The 22,054-nt window shown below is 38.0% G+C and overlaps 3 protein-coding genes across 4 annotated transcripts in view; 1 reads left to right on the plus strand and 2 right to left on the minus strand.

Moving 5' to 3' along the window:
- Positions 1-11,792, plus strand: part of LOC129765056 (monocyte to macrophage differentiation factor) — a 36,044-nt gene extending 24,252 nt beyond the window's left edge. For both annotated transcript variants that reach the window (XM_055764888.1, XM_055764889.1), the window contains one exon: positions 4-11,792. In XM_055764888.1, coding sequence (XP_055620863.1) covers positions 4-285 — 282 coding nt within the window. In that variant the 3' untranslated portion in view covers positions 286-11,792. The remainder of the gene's footprint in view (positions 1-3) is intronic.
- Positions 11,415-12,306, minus strand: LOC129765057 (uncharacterized). Its single transcript, XM_055764890.1, has 3 exons — positions 12,062-12,306; positions 11,869-11,991; positions 11,415-11,805 (listed from the first exon to the last, which is right to left on the minus strand). Exons 1-3 carry the CDS (start codon positions 12,169-12,171, stop codon positions 11,670-11,672), a joined length of 369 nt encoding a protein of 122 aa, XP_055620865.1. The 5' UTR covers positions 12,172-12,306; the 3' UTR covers positions 11,415-11,669.
- A 1,409-nt stretch (positions 12,307-13,715) lies between these two features.
- On the minus strand, positions 13,716-14,633 carry LOC129765059 (uncharacterized). Its single transcript, XM_055764891.1, has 3 exons — positions 14,380-14,633; positions 14,187-14,309; positions 13,716-14,123 (listed from the first exon to the last, which is right to left on the minus strand). The coding sequence occupies exons 1-3, from the start codon at positions 14,487-14,489 to the stop codon at positions 13,988-13,990; spliced, it is 369 nt and encodes a 122-aa protein (XP_055620866.1). The 5' UTR covers positions 14,490-14,633; the 3' UTR covers positions 13,716-13,987.
- Between the last annotated feature and the right edge of the window lie 7,421 nt (positions 14,634-22,054).

Here is a 22,054-nt window from a genome sequence, read left to right on the forward strand (position 1 = left end):
TAGATGTTTCACGAACGCTACAAGTGCCTGGAAACGTTTTTCTATCTGGTCATTGGACTGGGACCATCACTGGCGATTATTTTCTGGGGACATGAATTTACTGGAATGGCCGAACTGAAATTTGGTGGCCTGCTGTACATTATTGGAATTGTGTTTTTCAAATCGGATGGGTTGTTCCCATTCGCACACGCAGTTTGGCATTTGTTCGTAGTTTTGGCTGCTGGAGTGCACTACTTTGCCATACTGACCTATCTGTATCCGGTAGAGGTGATAGATAACACTTAGAAATAAGGATAGCGCACCACAGCTAGGGGATGCTCAACTATCGAAACCGTGATATTATAGTCGACCAACGGATGTTTAGGAAAAGATTTAGCTGAGGACAGTAGGAACAACAACGAATCTGCGGATCCATCAGTATATTGAGACATTTCGCAACTTTTTTTTTTTGCGCAAACGCTTTGTTGTTTGGTTATTTAAGAATATTTTCGCTAAGTAGTATAAAAGTATTGGTTCTAGGGATCCTATTTCATTCTGCATGTGCATCTGATATATGAGAAAAAGTATAATCTAGAACTCGTGTCGATTCAAACCTTAGGTGTTCAAAACTTTGTTTCTATATCGTGCTGTTTTCCTACTCATCACATAATTCGTTTAGTAATATTTCGTAGTCACAAACATGAGCAAATCCATTACCAAAAAAAACACCATAACTTTCATAACCTGCCCGCCGGTGCAACTCGAATATTTTTCGCCAAGTAGAAGCAAGCAGTAGTTTATTGTGATACAACTTTTCTTTAAGAGAAACTTTAAAGTACATATTTAGTTATTTAGTATCGATAAGTATGATAAGTATTCAACAGAATGAAATAGAGCGTTCAGAATATTTAGGAATTGAATGCGTCCCACAACACAGTTCAAGCAACTACCAATTTAAAGAAAAATACTCATTTACAGCATACATTAGTGACTACTCGATGTTATACTCATGCGACTAGCGGGATACTCTTGCGAACCGACGCGTATTAGTGTAGAAAACAGCATGCAAATCTATCAGGCATAACAAAAGAAACTAAACCACCTAAACTATTAAACAATGAATGTTTTTAGCGACTTTCTTTTCGTACAACAGAAATTTACTATCTAGTGAGAATTCCAAAATCATTGTCGACGTTGTCCAGCATATGATGTAGCTATGAATGTTATCAACGTATTTAATTCCACCGTTTTTGGTTTTAGACGGATATATACACATATGTAATCGAGAGTAAATGCAGCAACGGTAGTTCAAGGTTGATTGCTGTAGCATGGTTCAATTAGGAATAGTTAGATAATATAAGAAAAAAAATCAGTAGCTGCATTTGCCATATTTTGATGAAAACAAATGATCGCATGGCATGATATGTGAGGAAAATGAAGGTAACGGGAGTTCTGTATATAAAAGGATAGGGATATTAAATAGAAACCAAAGGTTTATCGCAAGAATGAAATAAAAATTGTCATTACAGAGGTCATAGCATTAGAATGGTGTGATATTGACAGGAAAGCTTAAAAAATGTGAGTAAACTGTAATGAAGCCAGGAGACTTTACATTAGTAGAGACTATGAGTACCAAACTAGAAATCGGATCAGTAGACAGAATTACTGGTGAATAAACATCCAAACCAATTGCAATACAACAAAATCTTGATGAATAGGTCATACAGACTGAATGTTATAACTTAATCGATTTGTATACCATAATGTTGGGAGAAGTGAGATTAACCGTGAATAATATAAATTTGACGAATTTCATGCCAACTTGTTATAGGAGTTGGCAGCACCATCTTTGATATCAGTGGAAAATTGTGGGTGTAGAAGCATTGATCATTTAACCTTTCATAATCCAGTGGAATCTATATTGTCACCCACAAAAATTTTTTTCGCTGCGCTTGTATTATTGTTTCGTTATTTTGTTTAACCAAAGACTTCTAAAGTTATCTGGCAATACTTTATCTTTTAGGAATTGCTAAGAATGTACGATATTAATTTTGGAGATAAATGAATCGTTAGATTTAAAGTCTCCGTAAACAAAGGAAAAGAAGAATAATATTAATTTGGGAGTCATTTACATAAAACAAACCGCGATTTTGGAGCTCCAACAGAAAATTTTGTAAATTCGTTGAAACTGCAACAAGTTGATAAGTTTTTCACCGGAAACCTTCTATTTAGGATCTACTGTATAAGATAATGCAGTTTTTCCAATAAAATTAATGGTGTATTCGATCAAAAATTCAAATCAGAATTTCAGTTTTTCCTCTGTAAGGTTGTATTGCTTGGAAATATCTGTTTCATATCAATCTTTTCAACTGAGTTTCCGACCACATTCGTCCATTATACCATTGCATTCGGGATACCGAAAATGAACCAACGCCAAACCTCACAATCACAGCAAGCCACTCACAGTTTATTCATCCAGTTTCGTTCTGCTCTGCGTTCACGGAATGTGATCAAAAGGAAACATCCCTGGTTTTGTCATTCATTGATATTAATATACCAGTTCATTCACTATCAGCATTGTTCTCGGACACAGACGAAACGGAAAAATTCGTTGAGGAAGATAACAAAGTACAGAATGCTCATAATAGTGACAAGAAATTAAATTGCCAGACACTTGCCAGAAATGCTTCAAAAGACTCCAATTCCGATGTAAAAAATACCGTCCTGACTCCAATTTCGAACATTTAATTTTTTACTCAAATTCCGAACACACGAACATAAAATGGTGGTGTCCAAGACACGACCGCAATGGAAATATATTGAGCTTCCTTTTGCAAACGGATCAAACTGTGCTATAGGATCAGCTGATGCAATTGTAAACATCCAGCTTTGGCTGACGATGTTTGCATTCGTCGTCCAAGCCTATGCAATCCTTAGCTGTGTGTCTGCGTGCAGATCTTGCTCTTCTGTTGGTATTTCCGCTTGCGCCACCGATTTGTGTTGCCCTTTCGGAGTAACTTCAAAAATAACTAAATGAGCAAGGCACTGACTCAATGAGAAAATCATACACTTATCGGGATATTGAAAATGAACAATCTCAACATTCCTGACAATTCAATGGTAATGAATAAATGTGAATGAATTCTCATGATGCGTGCTTTAAGGAAAGCTCAGATAGCACAGAATGAATATGAATGAACACAGTTGTAAATTTGTTTGACGTCGAATGATTGACAGCAGCATCGACAAGCAAAATAAACGCGTTACACTGATAAAAATATATTTTCAATATTACTTATAAAGCTCAATATTTCCAAGCCCTGATTGCACCCACAAAAAATATATTAGGTTGGGGAAAAAGTGATCCATTTTTTTCTCATTAGCTGGCTTTAGTGATCAATATCTCGCGCAATGTCGACATTTCAAACTAAAAAAAAACCTTTGTTGTTTTTTGTTTGTTCCATTCGGTTGTGAGTTACAGGGTATTAACAATGGAGGTCAACAAAGAGAATATTCGGTACATTTACACTTTTACACTGAAATTGAGAATGGTGTTTATGGTGCCGATACTGCAACAGTAAAATACGTGCAGTTCAATTACTTTATTCAATTGTTTAAATTTTCTTCATCTTAAAAAAATATTTTTATAGTGCAAAACACTAAATTAAGATCTCTATTGTCAACAAATGGACCGTTTGAAGCTAGCGATTGACCAGAAACGTCCAGAATTGACCAACAGAAAAGGTGTTGTGTTCCATCAGGACAACGCAAGGCCACTCAATTCCGAGAGCTTGATTGGGATGTTTTTATGCATCCACTATATAGTGCGGACCTGGCATCAAGCGATTACCACCTTTTAATGCAAAATTTTCATAGTGATAAAAAAATTGGATCAAGAGAAGAATTGAAAAATCTATTGCTAGAGTTTTTCGTCAATAAGGACCAACACCTCTATGATAGAGACATTATGAAGCTTCCTTTTAAATGGCAACAAATTTTACAACAAAACGGTGCACATTTGACCCAAATCTGACAATCCGAAGTATATGAAAAATAGTTTTGAATTTCACCCAAAAATAATGGATTATTTTTTCCTCAGCCAAATATTTACGTTGCACTAAAAATATTGTTTTAATTTTCGCATAATCAAAGGCGCAGAAAGTGGGCTTGCAAGGCAGCGGCAAACGGTGTTTTTGGGGTTAACAGTGGCAACTATATTACCACCAATTTTTTCAACTGTTCATTTTTTATCAAGGTTAAATATCTGTTCTTTCTCATGTAAGGATTATGTTTTACTGAAGTTTGAGTCAATTCCTCGCTTAGTTTCCACGGCCTTATAGAAGGTTAGGTAAATTTCCATATTTGAATCCTTAAAAAAATAAGACTTCTTTTTACTTTTTGAAATGGGTCGAAGTTTTTTTTCTTAAGATTTAACAAAAAAATATAAATGAATTACTTTAAACCCACAAAATCCTGGTCAAGGGATGGGATGTAAGAAATTGTTTACGTTTTCATAAAAAATACCAAAATTTTCTTTTAAATTAGATTACAAATTAATATCTTTAAAATTGAAATTCATTTTTCTCAACTTTTTTTCAAATTCTCAAAAAAATATATGAATTTAATTTCATTATAATTTCCAACAAGTCGCCCATACATCGGAAGATGGTCACTATTACAGGGAAACAGTTTTTCTAACAACAACTTTTTCATGTTTTCTTTGAAAAAAATAACGACTAATTTTGATCAGAGACAAGATAGTGATCTAGTTTACTGCACAAATATGAATGGTTGACGTAAGCGCCTTATTTCTTCTGATAACTTATGTTGTTAACTTATGTGCATACTTGTAATAATATATCTTTTCGAAAAATTGGTGACCAAGTACTGTTAGTTATGCCTAATTATATAAATTTCAGGCAATATCGTTCATCGCCCTGTCAGTCGCTATATTTGTTGTTTTCGTTAGCAAAGTGGCTAACAACAATGTCTACAGTTGCTATCAATTTACAAAACGTAAACAATTGACAATCATGAAAACTGAACGATACAGGTACACTGCTCTGATTTATTAGTATGTTCACATCTTTTCATTGCATCTTCGATAAGTTATCACCAAAATAAACATGACTGAAACAAGGATATCCATATTTCTACTTGTTTCTTATTCCACCCAACAGATTTCATTTGCTATATCGCGATGAATAATGGCCGAAAATAGTAGACGCTGTGGAAATGGTGAGAACAGATGTCCCGTTCGAAGGGCGGCTAAATTGTATGGAATTTCGTATTCAGCGCTGCGCGAGAAGGTCTTAGGAATATATTCCAGACCAGGGCTTGCAAAAGCAACCGCTTTCGATGCCACAGAAGAAGGACAAATAGCTGAATGGCTGCTAGCCAAAGCAAAAGCCGGATTCCTCCTGGATACAAAGAGATTGATGTACAGCGTGGCATGATATAGGATTGGAGAAAAAGAAATGTCGTATTTCTGATCGAAATTTGACGCTTTATTTAACATACTTGAAATTATCCAATTTAAGTCAAATATGCGCCGTTTGTTCGCAAACTTGTTGCCATTTAGAAGGCAACTTCATTATCCCGCTCCTTATAAAACCCCCCTCCTTGTTTACAAAAAACTCAGACAGTCAGTTTTCGCAAACCTCTTTTGAGGCCAACTTAGTATCACCAAGAGCGTTTTGCATGGACCGGAAGAGATGATAAGCACTTGGAACCAGGTCCGGACTATACGGTGGGTGCAATAGGACATCCCATCCGAGCTCCCGTAGCTTTTGGCGGGTCATCAAAGATGTGTGAGGCCGAGCGTTGTCTTGGTGGAAAACAACACCATTCCTATTGATCATTTCTGGCCGCTTCTGGTCAATCGCCTGCTTCAAACGGTCAAGCTGTTCACAGTAGAGAACCGAGTTGAGGGTCTGGCCATAGTTGAGCAGCTCATAGTAGATGATTCCCTTCCAATCCCACCAAAAACACAGCAAAACCTCCCTGCCGTCAATCCGGGCTTGGCAACGGTTTGGGCCGGCTCACCGCGCTTCGACCACGACTTTTTTCGCTTTAGGTTGTCGTACGTGATTCCAGTTTCATGCGTCAACTCGTGTGGCACCCATACATCCAGCTTTTTTGGAATCCAATCTTCTGCAAATGGTCCCAAACGGTTTTATGGTCTATACCATGCTCCTGGCCAATCGAGCGAGTGCTCACATGCCGGTCTACTTGGATGATTTCAACGATTTTATCGGTTTCCACGACGATTGGCCTACCAGTACGGGGTGTATCTTTGACAGCCACTACACCAGAACGAAATCGATCAAACCAACGTTGTGCTGTGCGAATCGTTACAGTATCGGGTCCATAAACTACACGAATTTTTTCGGCCGCCTTCGTAGCAGTTTTACCTCGCAGGTAGTAAAAACGTAAAATATGGTGAATTTCTTGCTTCGTGGACTCCATCTTTGACGCGCTATAACGTGAGACTGAAAAGGACAACACAACACTGTCAAAACGACAGTTGTAGCACAGATTTTCGTCTTTAAATAGCCGTATAGTACGACCCGATGCGATGAGTACAACACAAGATATGTTTAAGTGTTGCCATATATTGACAATATACGATATTTTTTTTCCCTCAACCCAATATGTGCGAAAATCAGCTCGATCCAATCCATTCAAAAACGGAATATCGGGTCGTAAATGGATCAATGGGTTCATTAAACGGCATCCAGGAATATTGAAATGGATGCCAAGCGTTTTGCTGTGCAACAAATCGGGAACTGGTTTCACGAAATCCGTGAGTATGTAGAAGAAGAAGCACTGTCCAATGAATTTAAATTTCCGGAACAGATATTCAATTTGGACAAAACAGCGGAACGGAGGAAGTGGTTTTAGCTGGTTCCGGCCAAAAATACGTCCATGCAAAGGTTGGTGACACCGAATCCTGGTTTGTCTTCCACCGAATTCCGCTCAAATTACTCATCCGCTGAACGTCAGCATTTTCCGACCACTTAAAAATGATTGGAATCAAGTTTTGGTAGAATGGAGAATCAACAATAACGGTGAAATACTTCTGAGGAATGAAATTACACCTCTTTTAAAACAAGCTGTGGATAGAATGACGAACCAACGGTTTCCGACGATGTGGTTTGTATCCGTTAGATCCTGATGCATTTAATTACTCAGGTCTTATTGGGAAATCCAGTGAAGCATCTTCATCACAAGCTGTGTTGCCAATAAATAAACGACCTATTACTACTGTAATCTATTCGATTATTGATTTCAGCTCATTTAACTAGTTTAGAACATATAACATTGTCAAATCTACTATTTAAAACGATTCAATGTTATAACAATTTGATTATTGGAATTAGGAACACTAATTAACAGAATTAGGAAAAATGATGTTTTCAACGGTTGACGTATTAAAAAAAAAAAAGGATCAAAAGGTGCCAAATGTTTTCCATCATTATAGGTAGTATGATTGTAGCAACGCTCTCATCCGTATATTTATCAGTAGTGGAAAAAAATTCCAAGCAAGTAGCACATTTAAGAACATTATATATGTGCAAGCAGTAATTTTTAGAGTTCACAAACGTTAAATATTGTCTTAGCTGAGCGGTATATGGGTACATCACGCTATGTTTGTGCAAGAACATTTGAGAATCGTTCAAAAAACCATTTTGACGTAACAGCCATTTCTACGCAATAATGCCGTCGCTCTAAACATGTAGCCAATCGTTTCAAAGGGTTCGGAGTATATATATATATATATATATATATATATATATATATATATATATATCTTCTCAGGTTTCCCAAACATAATTCGTGCGACGTGCGATAAATAATAAAATACACAAATTTCTTTCAGTTATCTTTTAAGATTTCCAAAGGTAATTCTCCACCGTTTTGATATGATTTCGATAAAAAGGACATGCGATAAATATTTTAAAAAAAGTTGGTCCAAATCATTTTACAGGTTTTCCTTCTCAGGATACCTAAATATAATTTCTGCCGCGTATCGTAACACGTGATTTTCGGATTTCCGTTTCGTGAAGCGGTCGATAGTTCGCGATTACATAATCACATCATTACCTCAGTGAATCCTGATTCTTTCCTCCCCCCCACTAACAACTATCCCTTCCATGATATTCGCTAGGGAACCACGCTATAGAGTTGACCCTTCGGGCCTTCGGGTGGCGTATATCATGCTAACATTCTTTCTCTTTCCCTGGTGACTGTAAGGACGTGGCCGGCGTCGTTATTGACTATTTGAAGCTCGAATCACCGAAACTTGCACTATGAGGATGATTCGCTACTACCAAGCGTTATTCTGTGTGTTCTTTGTGCAATTTCGCTGGTTCAGATCAATCACGGAGAGCAACTACGAAATGTACAGTCTCAAGCTCAAGCTCAAAGTCGCTGAAAAATTTGTATGTAGCGAAGGCAAAATATTTAGCAAAAGAAGCAATCTTGCTCAACTGGTGCCAAACTTATTCCCCGCTTTCTTTGCCCTATCGATAATACATTGTTTAACACTAATTATCACTCTTCTCCCCCTTCGTGTGTGATTTAATTTGTATACCATTTCCAAAAGACAAAATATCTTTCGTTTCCAATCAATCTACATAATGTTGCGCTCGCTCTTCCTTCCTCACAACCAGTGTTGCCTTATTTTAATCTGTATCAGAAGGGTTAAAAATCTTGCTCATCTGTACTTTTTCTTCCAAATATCTGTACCAAAAATCTGTACCATCTAAAATATTCGTTGTAAAAAAATATATAATTAGAATGAAAAAAGTACTCATTTATTTATTACAAATACTACATTTACATTTGCAAGTCATTAGTGTGTTTGATGATGCTTAAACATGGCTACTATGTTTAATCAAATCTTTTGTTCTCAAAATAGCGTTCATCGTATCGTTGCTGAGCCGATTTCGATTCTTATTTTTGTTCTGATTATATTCAGAAAAAAAATTTCAGAGGAGTGAGGCGTAGTGAGAAAGTTACAAACAAGGTATCGATGCGCCGAAAATGTGACCGTCAATTATTTTTAAATATTCAATTTCACACGCGAAAAAATCTGTTCCAATCTGTACTTTTTGACGAAAATCTGTATTCTGTACCGTACACAATGTACGTTTTTTTATGTACGTGTGGCAACATTGCTCCCAACACCCACTTCCCATTGAGAAATTGTTGAATAAACATCTTTTTCCGACGAGCGTTGAGCGGAAACGACCTGAATCCCTTAAGATTCATTGTACTCCTAATAAATTGCCGAAATACGTAATCTTACGTTGATCGCACTTGATTGAAAAATTTAAAAAAAATGTATTTCTTCGCAGTAATATATCATAAATGGAAAACAAATAAACTTTTTCGCTTCAAAGAAATTCAATGCTCTAAGGAGCAGTGCTGAAAATATTCACGTTCACGACATTCAAATTCAGCGAATTGCTGCCTTCCTTGTATTGATAACCTACTGCTAAAGCGAGAGTCGATAAATATGAAACAACACTGTCAATGAACCCCCAGTGGAACGAACATCAACATCAGCTTGCCATGAAGTTCATTTTTCATTCGCACCTTCCTTTTCGTCATGGTATTCGTAAGGTCGAAAAAGAAGATCATTGCGTGTTAGTGAAAATCAAAGCATAAAATTCAACGTCACCAATTGAGAGTAAAATCGATTAATGGTAAAGGATGGCAATCCATCACACAAAATTCTTGTTTTTGGCGAGTTCGGCAATAGAATGTATAGAATAACTCTTGCTACGTTTTATGAATCTACTCACGATTGCCCGGAAATGACATACACCACCATTTATATGTACAATGGGTGGTTTTCAATAAAAATTCACTGCAAGCGATGAAGATCAACTTAACGTTCGTGATAATCACCTGAAATTATTGACAGTAATGGAAGTGCCTGAATGCAGACTTTTCGAAATTCGTTCATGCTGTTTTCGATCAATATACCAGACAAAGCTCATGCGTCCCGACTCTTGTGTTATACTCATTATGACAGATATGGTGTTGAGTTTCAACAGAAGAGAATTCATCCGATACTGGGAAAAATCTAATTCCTTCATTCGTGAATAAATTTTGATAATTTGTGGCACTGCTAAGGAGAACTGGATTTGATTTGCTGAAAACAAAATCCCTCGTACTGTGTTGTGCTCAGAACCACTCTGCTGCTTTCTGTGGCATTGTTGATTTCGGCTTCTGTGCAACGGTTTTCGAAGGTTTAGTTTGTTTTTTCTTTGCTAAAGCTGTACCGGCAGTTGCAGGAATTTTTTTTCTTGCTGCTCACCTTCGTCACAGTAGTAACTTTGAGCCTTTCGGCATCGGTAGCTGTTTTCTTCTCATCGGTAGCAGCGATGACTTCGATTCGGTTTTTTCTTGGCGGCTGTTTCCTCGCTCGACGCCGGCCGGAATACAAAAAAAAACAAAAATTTGACTCGGTGAGATTGTATCGACTCCTCAATTCGATTTACATAATAGGGTTCGTTGTTAAAAAAAACGTTTTTTTCTGTAAAAGTGTCCATATAAGTGTGTTGTTTATACGCTATATATATATTGTTTGGACTATACTATGATAATTTTAAAAACATTTTTAAGAAAAATGAATTTAAATTTTCAAAGTACAGTAATTTACATTTAATGCGACATTTAGCTTATTGGATAGATTTGTAATGCGACACGTTTAATTGGACATTTTACATCCAATTGGACATGTTTACCTCTTATTGGCCATTTTTGTAAACATCGAGTTCGGGGCCCAAATTATGGCTCCATATTGAAAGTCGTCACCAGACGTCGACACTGTACCACTCTCATCGCCAATGTCCAATTACAGGTCAAAATCTCCTCCAATGCGACACTGAGTGGCACCTCGGCATGTCGCATTAAATGTAAATTTTTGTATGTGTTCAGTATATTTTTTTAAATATTTTTTTTATTGTTTTTTTATAAACATTTGAACATTTTCTTACAGTTCATCCTTTGATTAGAATTATGTAAGTATTGTAGTTTTTAAGTTATTTTTTTTTGTAAAAAAATAAAGCAACCATTTTTTTTAATTACAAGTATGCGAAGCTGCTTGAATGATCAATGTCATTAGACCCACATTTCACTGCAATCTGAGATGGTGCTGCCAATAGTCAGTGGAGTTGGCATAAAATTCATCATTTACATTACTTTTTTTCTGTTCTTATTGTGTCCATCATATAATTTTCATTGCGTCTTCGAGAAAACATATGAAAAAGTGTACTGTTATTAGTGTAAATTATTGAATTTCGTTGATTCATTCCTCAACATGCTCTTCCAGTGTGTTGAAAGTTATACCATTGCTGTCGTATACCTAAAACCATGACCTTACTCATGAACATAAGCAGAATAACAATATTCAAGAAGCCAAATTATCAGTATAGCATATAGTTTCACACCAATGAATCCCTTTTCGGTATATAATGGTATATTCAGACTATTTAGAGATGTATTACATGACAACGGGATGTAGACCTGAGTTGAAACTATAACCACATGAATATTTTTATTGAGTCACAAATGGCCGTAGCAGGTTACGGTAATTATAATAAAATTGAACAAAACATAGAACTATATTTCCGGCCTGAAAGAAATCCTTGTAACAGAGTCACGCAATCTTATTGTCAGTAGACTGGAGCGTTCATTATGTCATGCAAACGTCTAGTCTGTCGATCTGGTAGACGGAAGAATTTGTCTAAAACATATTCAATTTCCTTTCTCGTGTGCAGCGGAGGCCACAGTGTCGTGATTGCGACGTGTCTGAAAGCAATAGAGGTATCATTGCACCCACCGCCAGTTAATTATTAGAACCAGAACACTAACCTATGAAAACGCATCGAGTCGTAGGCCGAATTCTGCATCAGTTCCAGCATCTTCAGCTCATACTTGAACTGCTTGTCATAGCGAAGCTTGTCCTGATGATAACGCTGGCGACAAACGACAGGGCTGTATACGAGATAATAATGAGCAGTAGTTTTTGCTCTTAATAAATGTAAATATATGTTTCACAACTTACTAAGAAACTTCAAATTTGGAGTAGCTCGGATTTATGCATTCTCTAGAAATTGGTGTACAAACGGATGAAAATGCTACGGATTTACGCTTCGATTTTCTTCGGCCACCCATTTCGACTGCGGAAACCGGAATGCAGACATTTCAGTGTAGGTATCGATTACTCTACTGAACCATGTTACGAATGGACTGATAAACAGTGCGTCGGTTGTCTAGGTTACTTATTAATAATTACAGCTTGATGTAGGTCATTCAAATGTACGAATGCCCTATTTGGGAATCTACTCCGCTACTGTCTTTAACGTATGAGGTGAAAGATATTGGATTTTTTGCAGATTGTTTGATGATGACGTCAAAACTATCAAATATCCCATTGAGCATAATACATTCCGGATATGAAGTTCGACAGATTAGATAGAACTCATTTGCGTCAAAACATAATTTGATGCAAGTCAGTATGTAAAGCATATATGTATCGTTTAGAGTCCAAACTTTAGACTCATATTCCGGACACTTTATTTTTGACCGTAAGCATCGTAGTTCGATCGCCGGGTGGGATGCCAGAGAAGTACAGAATTCCGAGGCTGCCTTGGGCGAGCCAGAAGATTAGTATTCTGGAGAATAGCAGGACAGTGGATTTTTGCAGTTTAAACGTCAGATGTCTCCATGACTCGGGTAGTGTTCCTACGCACTTCCAGAGTGTCTCAATTGAAAAGCTGACAGCGGCTTTCATAGCTAGGAAGAGATTGTATCGACTCCTCAATTCGATTTACATAATAGGGTTCGTTGTTAAAAAAAACGTTTTTTTCTGTAAAAGTGTCCATATAAGTGTGTTGTTTATACGCTATATATATATTGTTTGGACTATACTATGATAATTTTAAAAACATTTTTAAGAAAAATGAATTTAAATTTTCAAAGTACAGTAATTTACATTTAATGCGACATTTAGCTTATTGGATAGATTTGTAATGCGACACGTTTAATTGGACATGTTTACCTCTTATTGGCCATTTTTGTAAACATCGAGTTCGGGGCCCAAATTATGGCTCCATATTGAAAGTCGTCACCAGACGTCGACACTGTACCACTCTCATCGCCAATGTCCAATTACAGGTCAAAATCTCCTCCAATGCGACACTGAGTGGCACCTCGGCATGTCGCATTAAATGTAAATTTTTGTATGTGTTCAGTATATTTTTTTAAATATTTTTTTTATTGTTTTTTTATAAACATTTGAACATTTTCTTACAGTTCATCCTTTGATTAGAATTATGTAAGTATTGTAGTTTTTAAGTTATTTTTTTTTGTAAAAAAATAAAGCAACCATTTTTTTTAATTACAAGTATGCGAAGCTGCTTGAATGATCAATGTCATTAGACCCACATTTCACTGCAATCTGAGATGGTGCTGCCAATAGTCAGTGGAGTTGGCATAAAATTCATCATTTACATTACTTTTTTTCTGTTCTTATTGTGTCCATCATATAATTTTCATTGCGTCTTCGAGAAAACATATGAAAAAGTGTACTGTTATTAGTGTAAATTATTGAATTTCGTTGATTCATTCCTCAACATGCTCTTCCAGTGTGTTGAAAGTTATACCATTGCTGTCGTATACCTAAAACCATGACCTTACTCATGAACATAAGCAGAATAACAATATTCAAGAAGCCAAATTATCAGTATAGCATATAGTTTCACACCAATGAATCCCTTTTCGGTATATAATGGTATATTCAGACTATTTAGAGATGTATTACATGACAACGGGATGTAGACCTGAGTTGAAACTATAACCACATGAATATTTTTATTGAGTCACAAATGGCCGTAGCAGGTTACGGTAATTATAATAAAATTGAACAAAACATAGAACTATATTTCCGGCCTGAAAGAAATCCTTGTAACAGAGTCACGCAATCTTATTGTCAGTAGACTGGAGCATTCATTATGTCATGCAAACGTCTAGTCTGTCGATCTGGTAGACGGAAGAATTTGTCTAAAACATATTCAATTTCCTTTCTCGTGTGCAGCGGAGGCCACAGTGTCGTGATTGCGACGTGTCTGAAAGCAATAGAGGTATCATTGCACCCACCGCCAGTTAATTATTAGAACCAGAACACTAACCTATGAAAACGCATCGAGTCGTAGGCCGAATTCTGCATCAGTTCCAGCATCTTCAGCTCATACTTGAACTGCTTGTCATAGCGAAGCTTGTCCTGATGATAACGCTGGCGACAAACGACAGGGCTGTATACGAGATAATAATGAGCAGTAGTTTTTGCTCTTAATAAATGTAAATATATGTTTCACAACTTACTAAGAAACTTCAAATTTGGAGTAGCTCGGATTTATGCATTCTCTAGAAATTGGTGTACAAACGGATGAAAATGCTACGGATTTACGCTTCGATTTTCTTCGGCCACCCATTTCGACTGCGGAAACCGGAATGCAGACATTTCAGTGTAGGTATCGATTACTCTACTGAACCATGTTACGAATGGACTGATAAACAGTGCGTCGGTTGTCTAGGTTACTTATTAATAATTACAGCTTGATGTAGGTCATTCAAATGTACGAATGCCCTATTTGGGAATCTACTCCGCTACTGTCTTTAACGTATGAGGTGAAAGATATTGGATTTTTTGCAGATTGTTTGATGATGACGTCAAAACTATCAAATATCCCATTGAGCATAATACATTCCGGATATGAAGTTCGACAGATTAGATAGAACTCATTTGCGTCAAAACATAATTTGATGCAAGTCAGTATGTAAAGCATATATGTATCGTTTAGAGTCCAAACTTTAGACTCATATTCCGGACACTTTATTTTTGACCGTAAGCATCGTAGTTCGATCGCCGGGTGGGATGCCAGAGAAGTACAGAATTCCGAGGCTGCCTTGGGCGAGCCAGAAGATTAGTATTCTGGAGAATAGCAGGACAGTGGATTTTTGCAGTTTAAACGTCAGATGTCTCCATGACTCGGGTAGTGTTCCTACGCACTTCCAGAGTGTCTCAATTGAAAAGCTGACAGCGGCTTTCATAGCTAGGAAGACTATACGGGTTTCGCCACGGCAGTAGACGCAGAGTGATGTGAATAAAAACATTTTCGGTGCGGTATACGTTGTTCTGGTAGTAGGGGTTTCAGACGGCAGAACAGTACTCCAGTATTGAGCGAACGAAGCCACAGTAAACCGCTTTCAGAAAATTAATTCTGCACTCTGTGCTGAAACTAAACAAAACATCAAAGGAAACATCGGATTTGTTCAAGACAGCCTCCGGCAAGTTCAAAAGGTCAGCAACTAAACAAATACTCAATCAACAATTTTCTGCAAACGGGTCACATTGTCGTCTGTCCTGTATGTAGATGGACATCCTGAGCAGGTGACCGTTCCCGGATCATCTTGTGCAAAACCGACGTCTCGTTTGATGTTTTCATTAGTTTTACACATACCTTCATCGCACATATTCGTTCTGAACTTCCAACTTAACTTCGACGAGATCAGAAAACAGGGGGTCAAAATCACGACAGAAAAAGACGATGCTCATACATAGTTTTTTTTTCTGAATCTAGATTGGATACTATCATTTATTTAAATTTTCGTGCTTAAATTTTTTCGATGTTTAATCAATTTTTTTAAACCCAACATAGCGTTATCGCATTGTTGCTGGGCCGATTTCGAAGATTGTTTTTGTTCTGATTATATTCAGAAAAAAATCGCTCAACAGTTGCCGAGGAGTGAGAACCTTACAAACAAGGTATCGAAGCGCCGAAAAGGCGAGCGAACCGCCAATTCTTTTCAGGCATCCAACGAACTCTGCACATGCTCGTTTTCTGAAATTGTGATTTCCTTATGGAGCAATTCTATCTTTAAGGTACGGAAATAGTCCTACACATCTTGTACATTCCCATTGTAGAATCCTCGAAACGCTTCTAGCACAACGTTAGTGCTTGTCACATTGGAAAGTATCCAGGGATTCAATATTGCTCCAGACTTGAGCGTCGAATCATCAAAATCGAATATTTTTCTCATTTGTTTGACCAGCGTTGTTTGATGATCTACGAAAAAACTGCGAGCGACAAACATTCTTTTGAAATGATCTGTCTTTCGCTGTCCATTGCTCTGATAATTTCTTCGACTGCTATTCCAACCTAAACTTCTCGTCGCTTTTCAAATGATCTTCATATTTAATAGCATTGGACATTGAAGCAATCTAAGATTCCTCGCAGATATTAGTGTGAATGATCAAATAAAAATCTTCCAGCTCTTCATGTAGCATCGTGAAATCAGGTTTTTCAGCCTGGAACAAACGATTCAATCTGTTGATCTGGGGCAAAACATACGTCGCACCGTCCGGCGCGAATCCTTGCAGACGATCCTTGTAAGGCATTTCTTTCTTATGAAACTGATCAATCATTGCATTGTAAATGCTTTTATGATCAGCAGCACCCAGCGATACTGCGGCGTAAAAGTCGTCACGAACCTCAATGTTGCTTTGTTCAAATGTAAGAAACTTCACAAATGGAAAAAAATCTGTACCAATCTGTATATTTTGACGAAAAGCTGTACTCTGTACCGTAGAGAATCTGTACCAAAAATAACGAAAAAATCTGTATCTTTCCAGATAAATCTGTGCGTGTGGCAAAACTGGTCACGACCACGAGCAGAGGATTATTCATATGCTCCAACAAATCTGCATATACGAACCGTTTTTCTGAAATCCTTTCAATCAGGGCTTCGAACAGCTGCTTTCAAAATTCTGATGCTTGCTCCGATAGCTGTTCTAGCATAAATTGCGTTCCGACGCCAGCTTCATAAAGGGTGCAGTTCTTTCGGCATAGCAGTTCAAGTTCAAGAGACCAGAACTGGTTCGAGGTCATATACCAATTCCTTTATCGCTGTCAGTTTTCAATCGCTGAAGCTTATCCTGTGTCTCGTTTTCAGATCGGGCAGCGATTTTTGAACTGAAGCTCGGTAGAATCGGCGCAACACTGCTAGTTGGTTTGTTCGATATTATTTTGATTCTCGAGCGGCATAAAGACAAATATTATTTATGGTGTAAAATTAAAAATTACCAAAATTACCGTTTATTGATTTGTAAAATTGCCGGTAATTCGGTAATGAACAATGATCCCTACTGGAGAGAGTAAAGAGTGGAGGTGTAGTTAAGGATGGAGCATGCTATGATTGCTATTACAACGGGTGGGTGGGTTGATATGTTTGCTAAAAAACGACCAAGTTTTGATCGTAACACCCTCTAGTTCTTTCGCTTTCAGTATCAGGAGGACATCTTCACGACTTTCATACTAAGGCAACGCACAGCCCTTGAAAATGAAGTCGCAAATGTCATTTATTTTATTCCCCCACTGGATGCACGTTCGAAACTTAAGTTGCCTGTTATTACTCCTGCCTTTTTCTGCTAACTGACGGTTTGTTACAGCAGAGGCACAATTCATTGACTTTTTCATGATTTTCTCGCTTGGGTATAATGATACTCTATACCAGTGGTTTTCAACCTTTTTTGCCCCATGCCCCCCTTTTTCCAAATTCACCCGAGTCCTTCCCCCCCATCCAGATTCACATAAATACGTTGATGCAAATGGCAGTAACACTCGTAACGCTAACTCCGCGATATTTGGATAAGAATCGATCATTGTAGTCCAGAACTCGCATTGTGATTTGTCTTCAAATAAATCTTTCGCAGCAGAGTCATTTTAAAGGTCGATGAGTTCGTCCTGAAATTGATCGGGAACTTTAGACACTGTCAGTCGGAAAATATTTCGAGCCAGGTCCAGATCTTGTTTTTTTATATCAGGGAAATATGTTTCGAATTCAACTTGAAGTGATGACAAATGCTGCACAATCTCATTCTTGATGGTATTTGGTACTATTTTTTCGTCTGTTCCACTATCAATCACTGACTAAACTCTTTCGAACATTGCGAAGTTGTTCGATTGAGCCTTTTGTTTCCAATTCTGAAGTTTGTCGAGGAACGCATTTAACGAATCAATAAAATCTATGATGGTAGTTTTAAGTTTAGCTTGTTGAGCTGTTCAAATATATCAGCCAAGTAGGCTAATTGTATGACCCATCCGGGTTGCTTATCACTGCCAAAAGATCGATTTTTCCTTGCAGCTTAAGAAAAGATTTCATCTCAGTTCTCAATTCAAAAAATCGATCTGTAACATTTCCCTTCGAAAGCCAACGAACATTGGTATGACACAATAGCATCTGGTGATTAGAATCCAAACTTGCACAAAATTGCCTGAAAAGTCTCGAGTTCAATGCACTTGATTTCACAAAATTTACAGTTTTGATTATTTGTTCCAAAACAACAGTTGAAGATTCTGGAAGTGTTTTGGAAGCTAGGGCTTGTCTGTGTATCATGCAATGGATTCCTTTAATCTTTGGATTAAGTTTTTTAACACTTGCCTGAAATCCTGACTTGCTTCCCATCATTGCTGGTGCACCGTCAGTACAGGAACCGCAAACATTATCCCAAGAAAGGCCAGTAGAATCGATGAATGAACTTACTTTCGCAGCCAATTTTTACTCCAAGCCGTTTCCTAGTACGATTTCCACCATTTTCATTGCGCAAGGTTTAATGAGCGTTTCTCCGATTGTATGAGGCTTTTTTTGCTTCGCAATCTCCAATGAAACGACATACGATGCCTCAACAACTTTCGAGTTTGTAGAGAAGAAATTACCGGTTCTATCCATCTTCATCATTTTAACATTCCGTTTACTACGTTCGAAGAAATCTACTCCTTTATCCGAGTATTGAGGGTGTGTTTTGAAATACTACTTCAATTTACATGGTTTCATGGAGTCATTGGTGAGGACTTTCAAACAAATCAAACATTACGGTCTTTCCTCCCCATTCACAATGATAGAGGAGAAACCGAACTGAAGATACGATATGTCGTACTTCCTTATTTTAGAAGCCATAGCTATGTCCTGCAAAAAAAAACACAATATTTATCATGATGAAGAAAATTACGTATTCAAAATAGTACAAATCGTGATCGTAAAGTTTCAGAGCGATTTTTTCTTCACTCAGAAAGTCCACAAGTTACACTGTTTGTTGAAAACCCTGCCGAATTGCAAATCCAACATGAAGCATAAGTCGACTGCTTGGATTTCGTAATAAATGCGGCGTTTTTCACACAAATCAACGCGAGTATTTTCTGTTCCAAGTTGACGTTTATTGTGAACCGCGTTTATGGTGTTATTTGTGAGAGTGAGCAGGACGGTATTAAAACACGGCTCACCGTAAGTCAAGACGACAAAAGATGGAAATATTTACATACATATACAGTGCTGTGGTAGAAGTATTTGGGCCAAGACAATATGACAATCTCGACGTTTTAGTGCCGATGGAGCAAAATTGCTGCATAGGCTGTTTTCAAGCTGATCCGTTGAACACTGAGAAAAAAAATGTTTCTAAACATTTTCAACTGCGAAATAAATGTGTAGTATTCTCTGGCACAATTCCCCCCTTATAATGATCAAATTCCCCCTTAGGGGGGAATTCCCCACCGGTTGAAAACCACTGCTCTATACACTACGAGTAATAGGATTTGTCCAATTCTGGAAATAGCCATTTGTTTATGCAATCATCTCCTCGTTCGAAAAAAATCTTTTCTCCGTCAACCAGTCACTCGTAAAATTTCGTAGTCACTCGAAAAATCACTCGACTTCCTTGATTCAACAGAATACCAAACATAAACAAACAGTCCGATATGGCTGAAACTTGGTGATTGTTCATCCAAGAGATGCTACTATCTAAACATCAGCTTCATACGCGCCAGTAGTGACATCTTTCTAACTTTGTGCGGACTGCAGTTGACTAAACCTGAACGCGTCATCACAGAGAGATAGATGTTTTCATCTGGAATGAATGACAATCATAATTCATATGATGATTAACGCATTAAAAAGATGGACTTTTTTCGGATGGTGATAGAAAAAAACTAAAACAGACAATTGAGTTTTTCTCATGGAGGGTAATTATATTAGCTTACTTGCAGAAAAATTCTACGCCTTTGTGAGCGGCCTTCCAGCAGTTAACCGGAACATTTGCCATGGTGGACAAAAACATGCGTGTAGGCATATTTTTGACTTGGTATTAAATCGATGTTCAGCCGTTCCATCTCCTCTAACGATCGCTTCAAATAGTGGGCCGACGCCAGAACCGGCCAGAACACCGCGTCTCCCTCGATGACCGACGCAACCTTCGGCAGACACTTCGTACTATAAATTTCTCCGTTCACGGCCAGGCCGGAGCTAAAGAAGAGCGGCTTTGACATCTCCTTCTCAATGATTGTCAGCCACAGCAACACCTTCTTGGGGAATTTGGTGTGTGAAATAAATTTCACTTCGGAGCTCACTTCCTTCGTGGGGGAAGTAAAAACGAAGTGTCCTCTAGCAGTCGTTGCCATCCAGGGTGAGATAGGTCTAGTCGTCCATCACTATCACCACGTCGCAATACACCGGGAAAATCGACTTGACCATCCTTTTCAGCCGCTGCCGCTGCGTCATTGTCTGCAGCTCCGAGACCAGATGAAAAATGTGTAGAATACAGGAATATTTTGGTTGCAAGAGATCATCAGGTAAGTACGGGGAATTGGGAGGGAGTCGTTCATTATGAGAAGTTTAAATGGTCTCACAATTAATGCAGAGCTCTACTTTTCACAACTGTATAGATTACCCAAAACTAAAGTGACCAGATGGTCAAAGGTCTAACGCGGGGCAGAAAAAACAAAACGTTATGTATATACGTTATGTGAAAATAAACCAAAGTTTAGCGAGTCTCATTTATTCGCTCAGTTAGAGCATTAAAGCCTTGCAAGCACGATTCAAATTTAACAATTTTCTTCAAATTACCGAATGGAATGCTCGAAAATTTCAATCCATTTTTCATCCAATTTAGTGTTAACGTATGCATTAAAAATGGACTATTTTCGGATGGCGATGAAAAAAAACCTATAAAAAATAATGTAATAGAACAAATTTCCCTTAAATATTACGTTTATTAGGCCTGCAACAAAAATTATTCAAGGCTGTTGATAAGCAGCAGCAGCACTGTCAAGCAACTTCATGATTTTTTCATACTATCAGCTTCACCCCACAGCACAGGAGTTGGACATCCTGAGACACTGTGTGTCCGCCAGACATAGCCCATCTGGTATTTACAACATCCTCTCCCTGTCGCTCCTTAAGCCGGGAGATCGAAACAACCGGCCAAAAGGTGAAGGAGAATCTGGCCAAAATGGACATTTTTATGCGGAAGCGTCAGACGAGACCGGCAGTATCTGAGCAGTAGGCAATCACCCAGAAGGAGTAGCTTCAGGTGCTGATGAAAAACTTCTTTCCGGCGAAAGAAGTGAAAAACTTCTTTTCGTGCTCATAATGGAAGACGAGACGTGCTTGATGCTAGAATTCAACGAATGGTCGGGGACCGGGTACTTCACGTTCCCCAGGTAAGCGATGACGTCGAATATATCATCCACATCAAGTTCTCGAAGAAGGTCCTTCTCTGACAGACGAGAAGGGAATGTTCAAGCCGCTCTTCCTTCGAGTCATATGGTGAACGGGGAACGAGTACGAAGTGCTTGCCGAAACTTGCGAAGGTGATGTGGTCTTTATGCCGAAACGGGGATCAGCCCAATATGCCAAAAGATCACTGGAGAATGGATAATGGATCGGCTGGAGATAAACATTGTCGCGTAGACCGCCAACCTTCCCAACATACCCCAGCTGCGGCCTATAGAAAACTTTTAAGCGAAAGGCCAAAATGGAGAGATAGCTGACTACCAAAGCCACGAAAAGGTAAAAGAACATGTCGACATACATCTTTTCATCAGCCATGATTGAGGTTCCGGCCAACATTTGCTTCGTTTGCAATACTTCATCAAACAACCTTGCCTCTTCCTGTCCAGCATACACTAGATCTTCCGGCTTATTTAACACGTTAAGCCCTGACCGA

The sequence above is a fragment of the Toxorhynchites rutilus genome, chromosome 2 (genome assembly GCF_029784135.1).
Source record: "Toxorhynchites rutilus septentrionalis strain SRP chromosome 2, ASM2978413v1, whole genome shotgun sequence".
Lineage (NCBI taxonomy): Eukaryota > Metazoa > Arthropoda > Insecta > Diptera > Culicidae > Toxorhynchites > Toxorhynchites rutilus.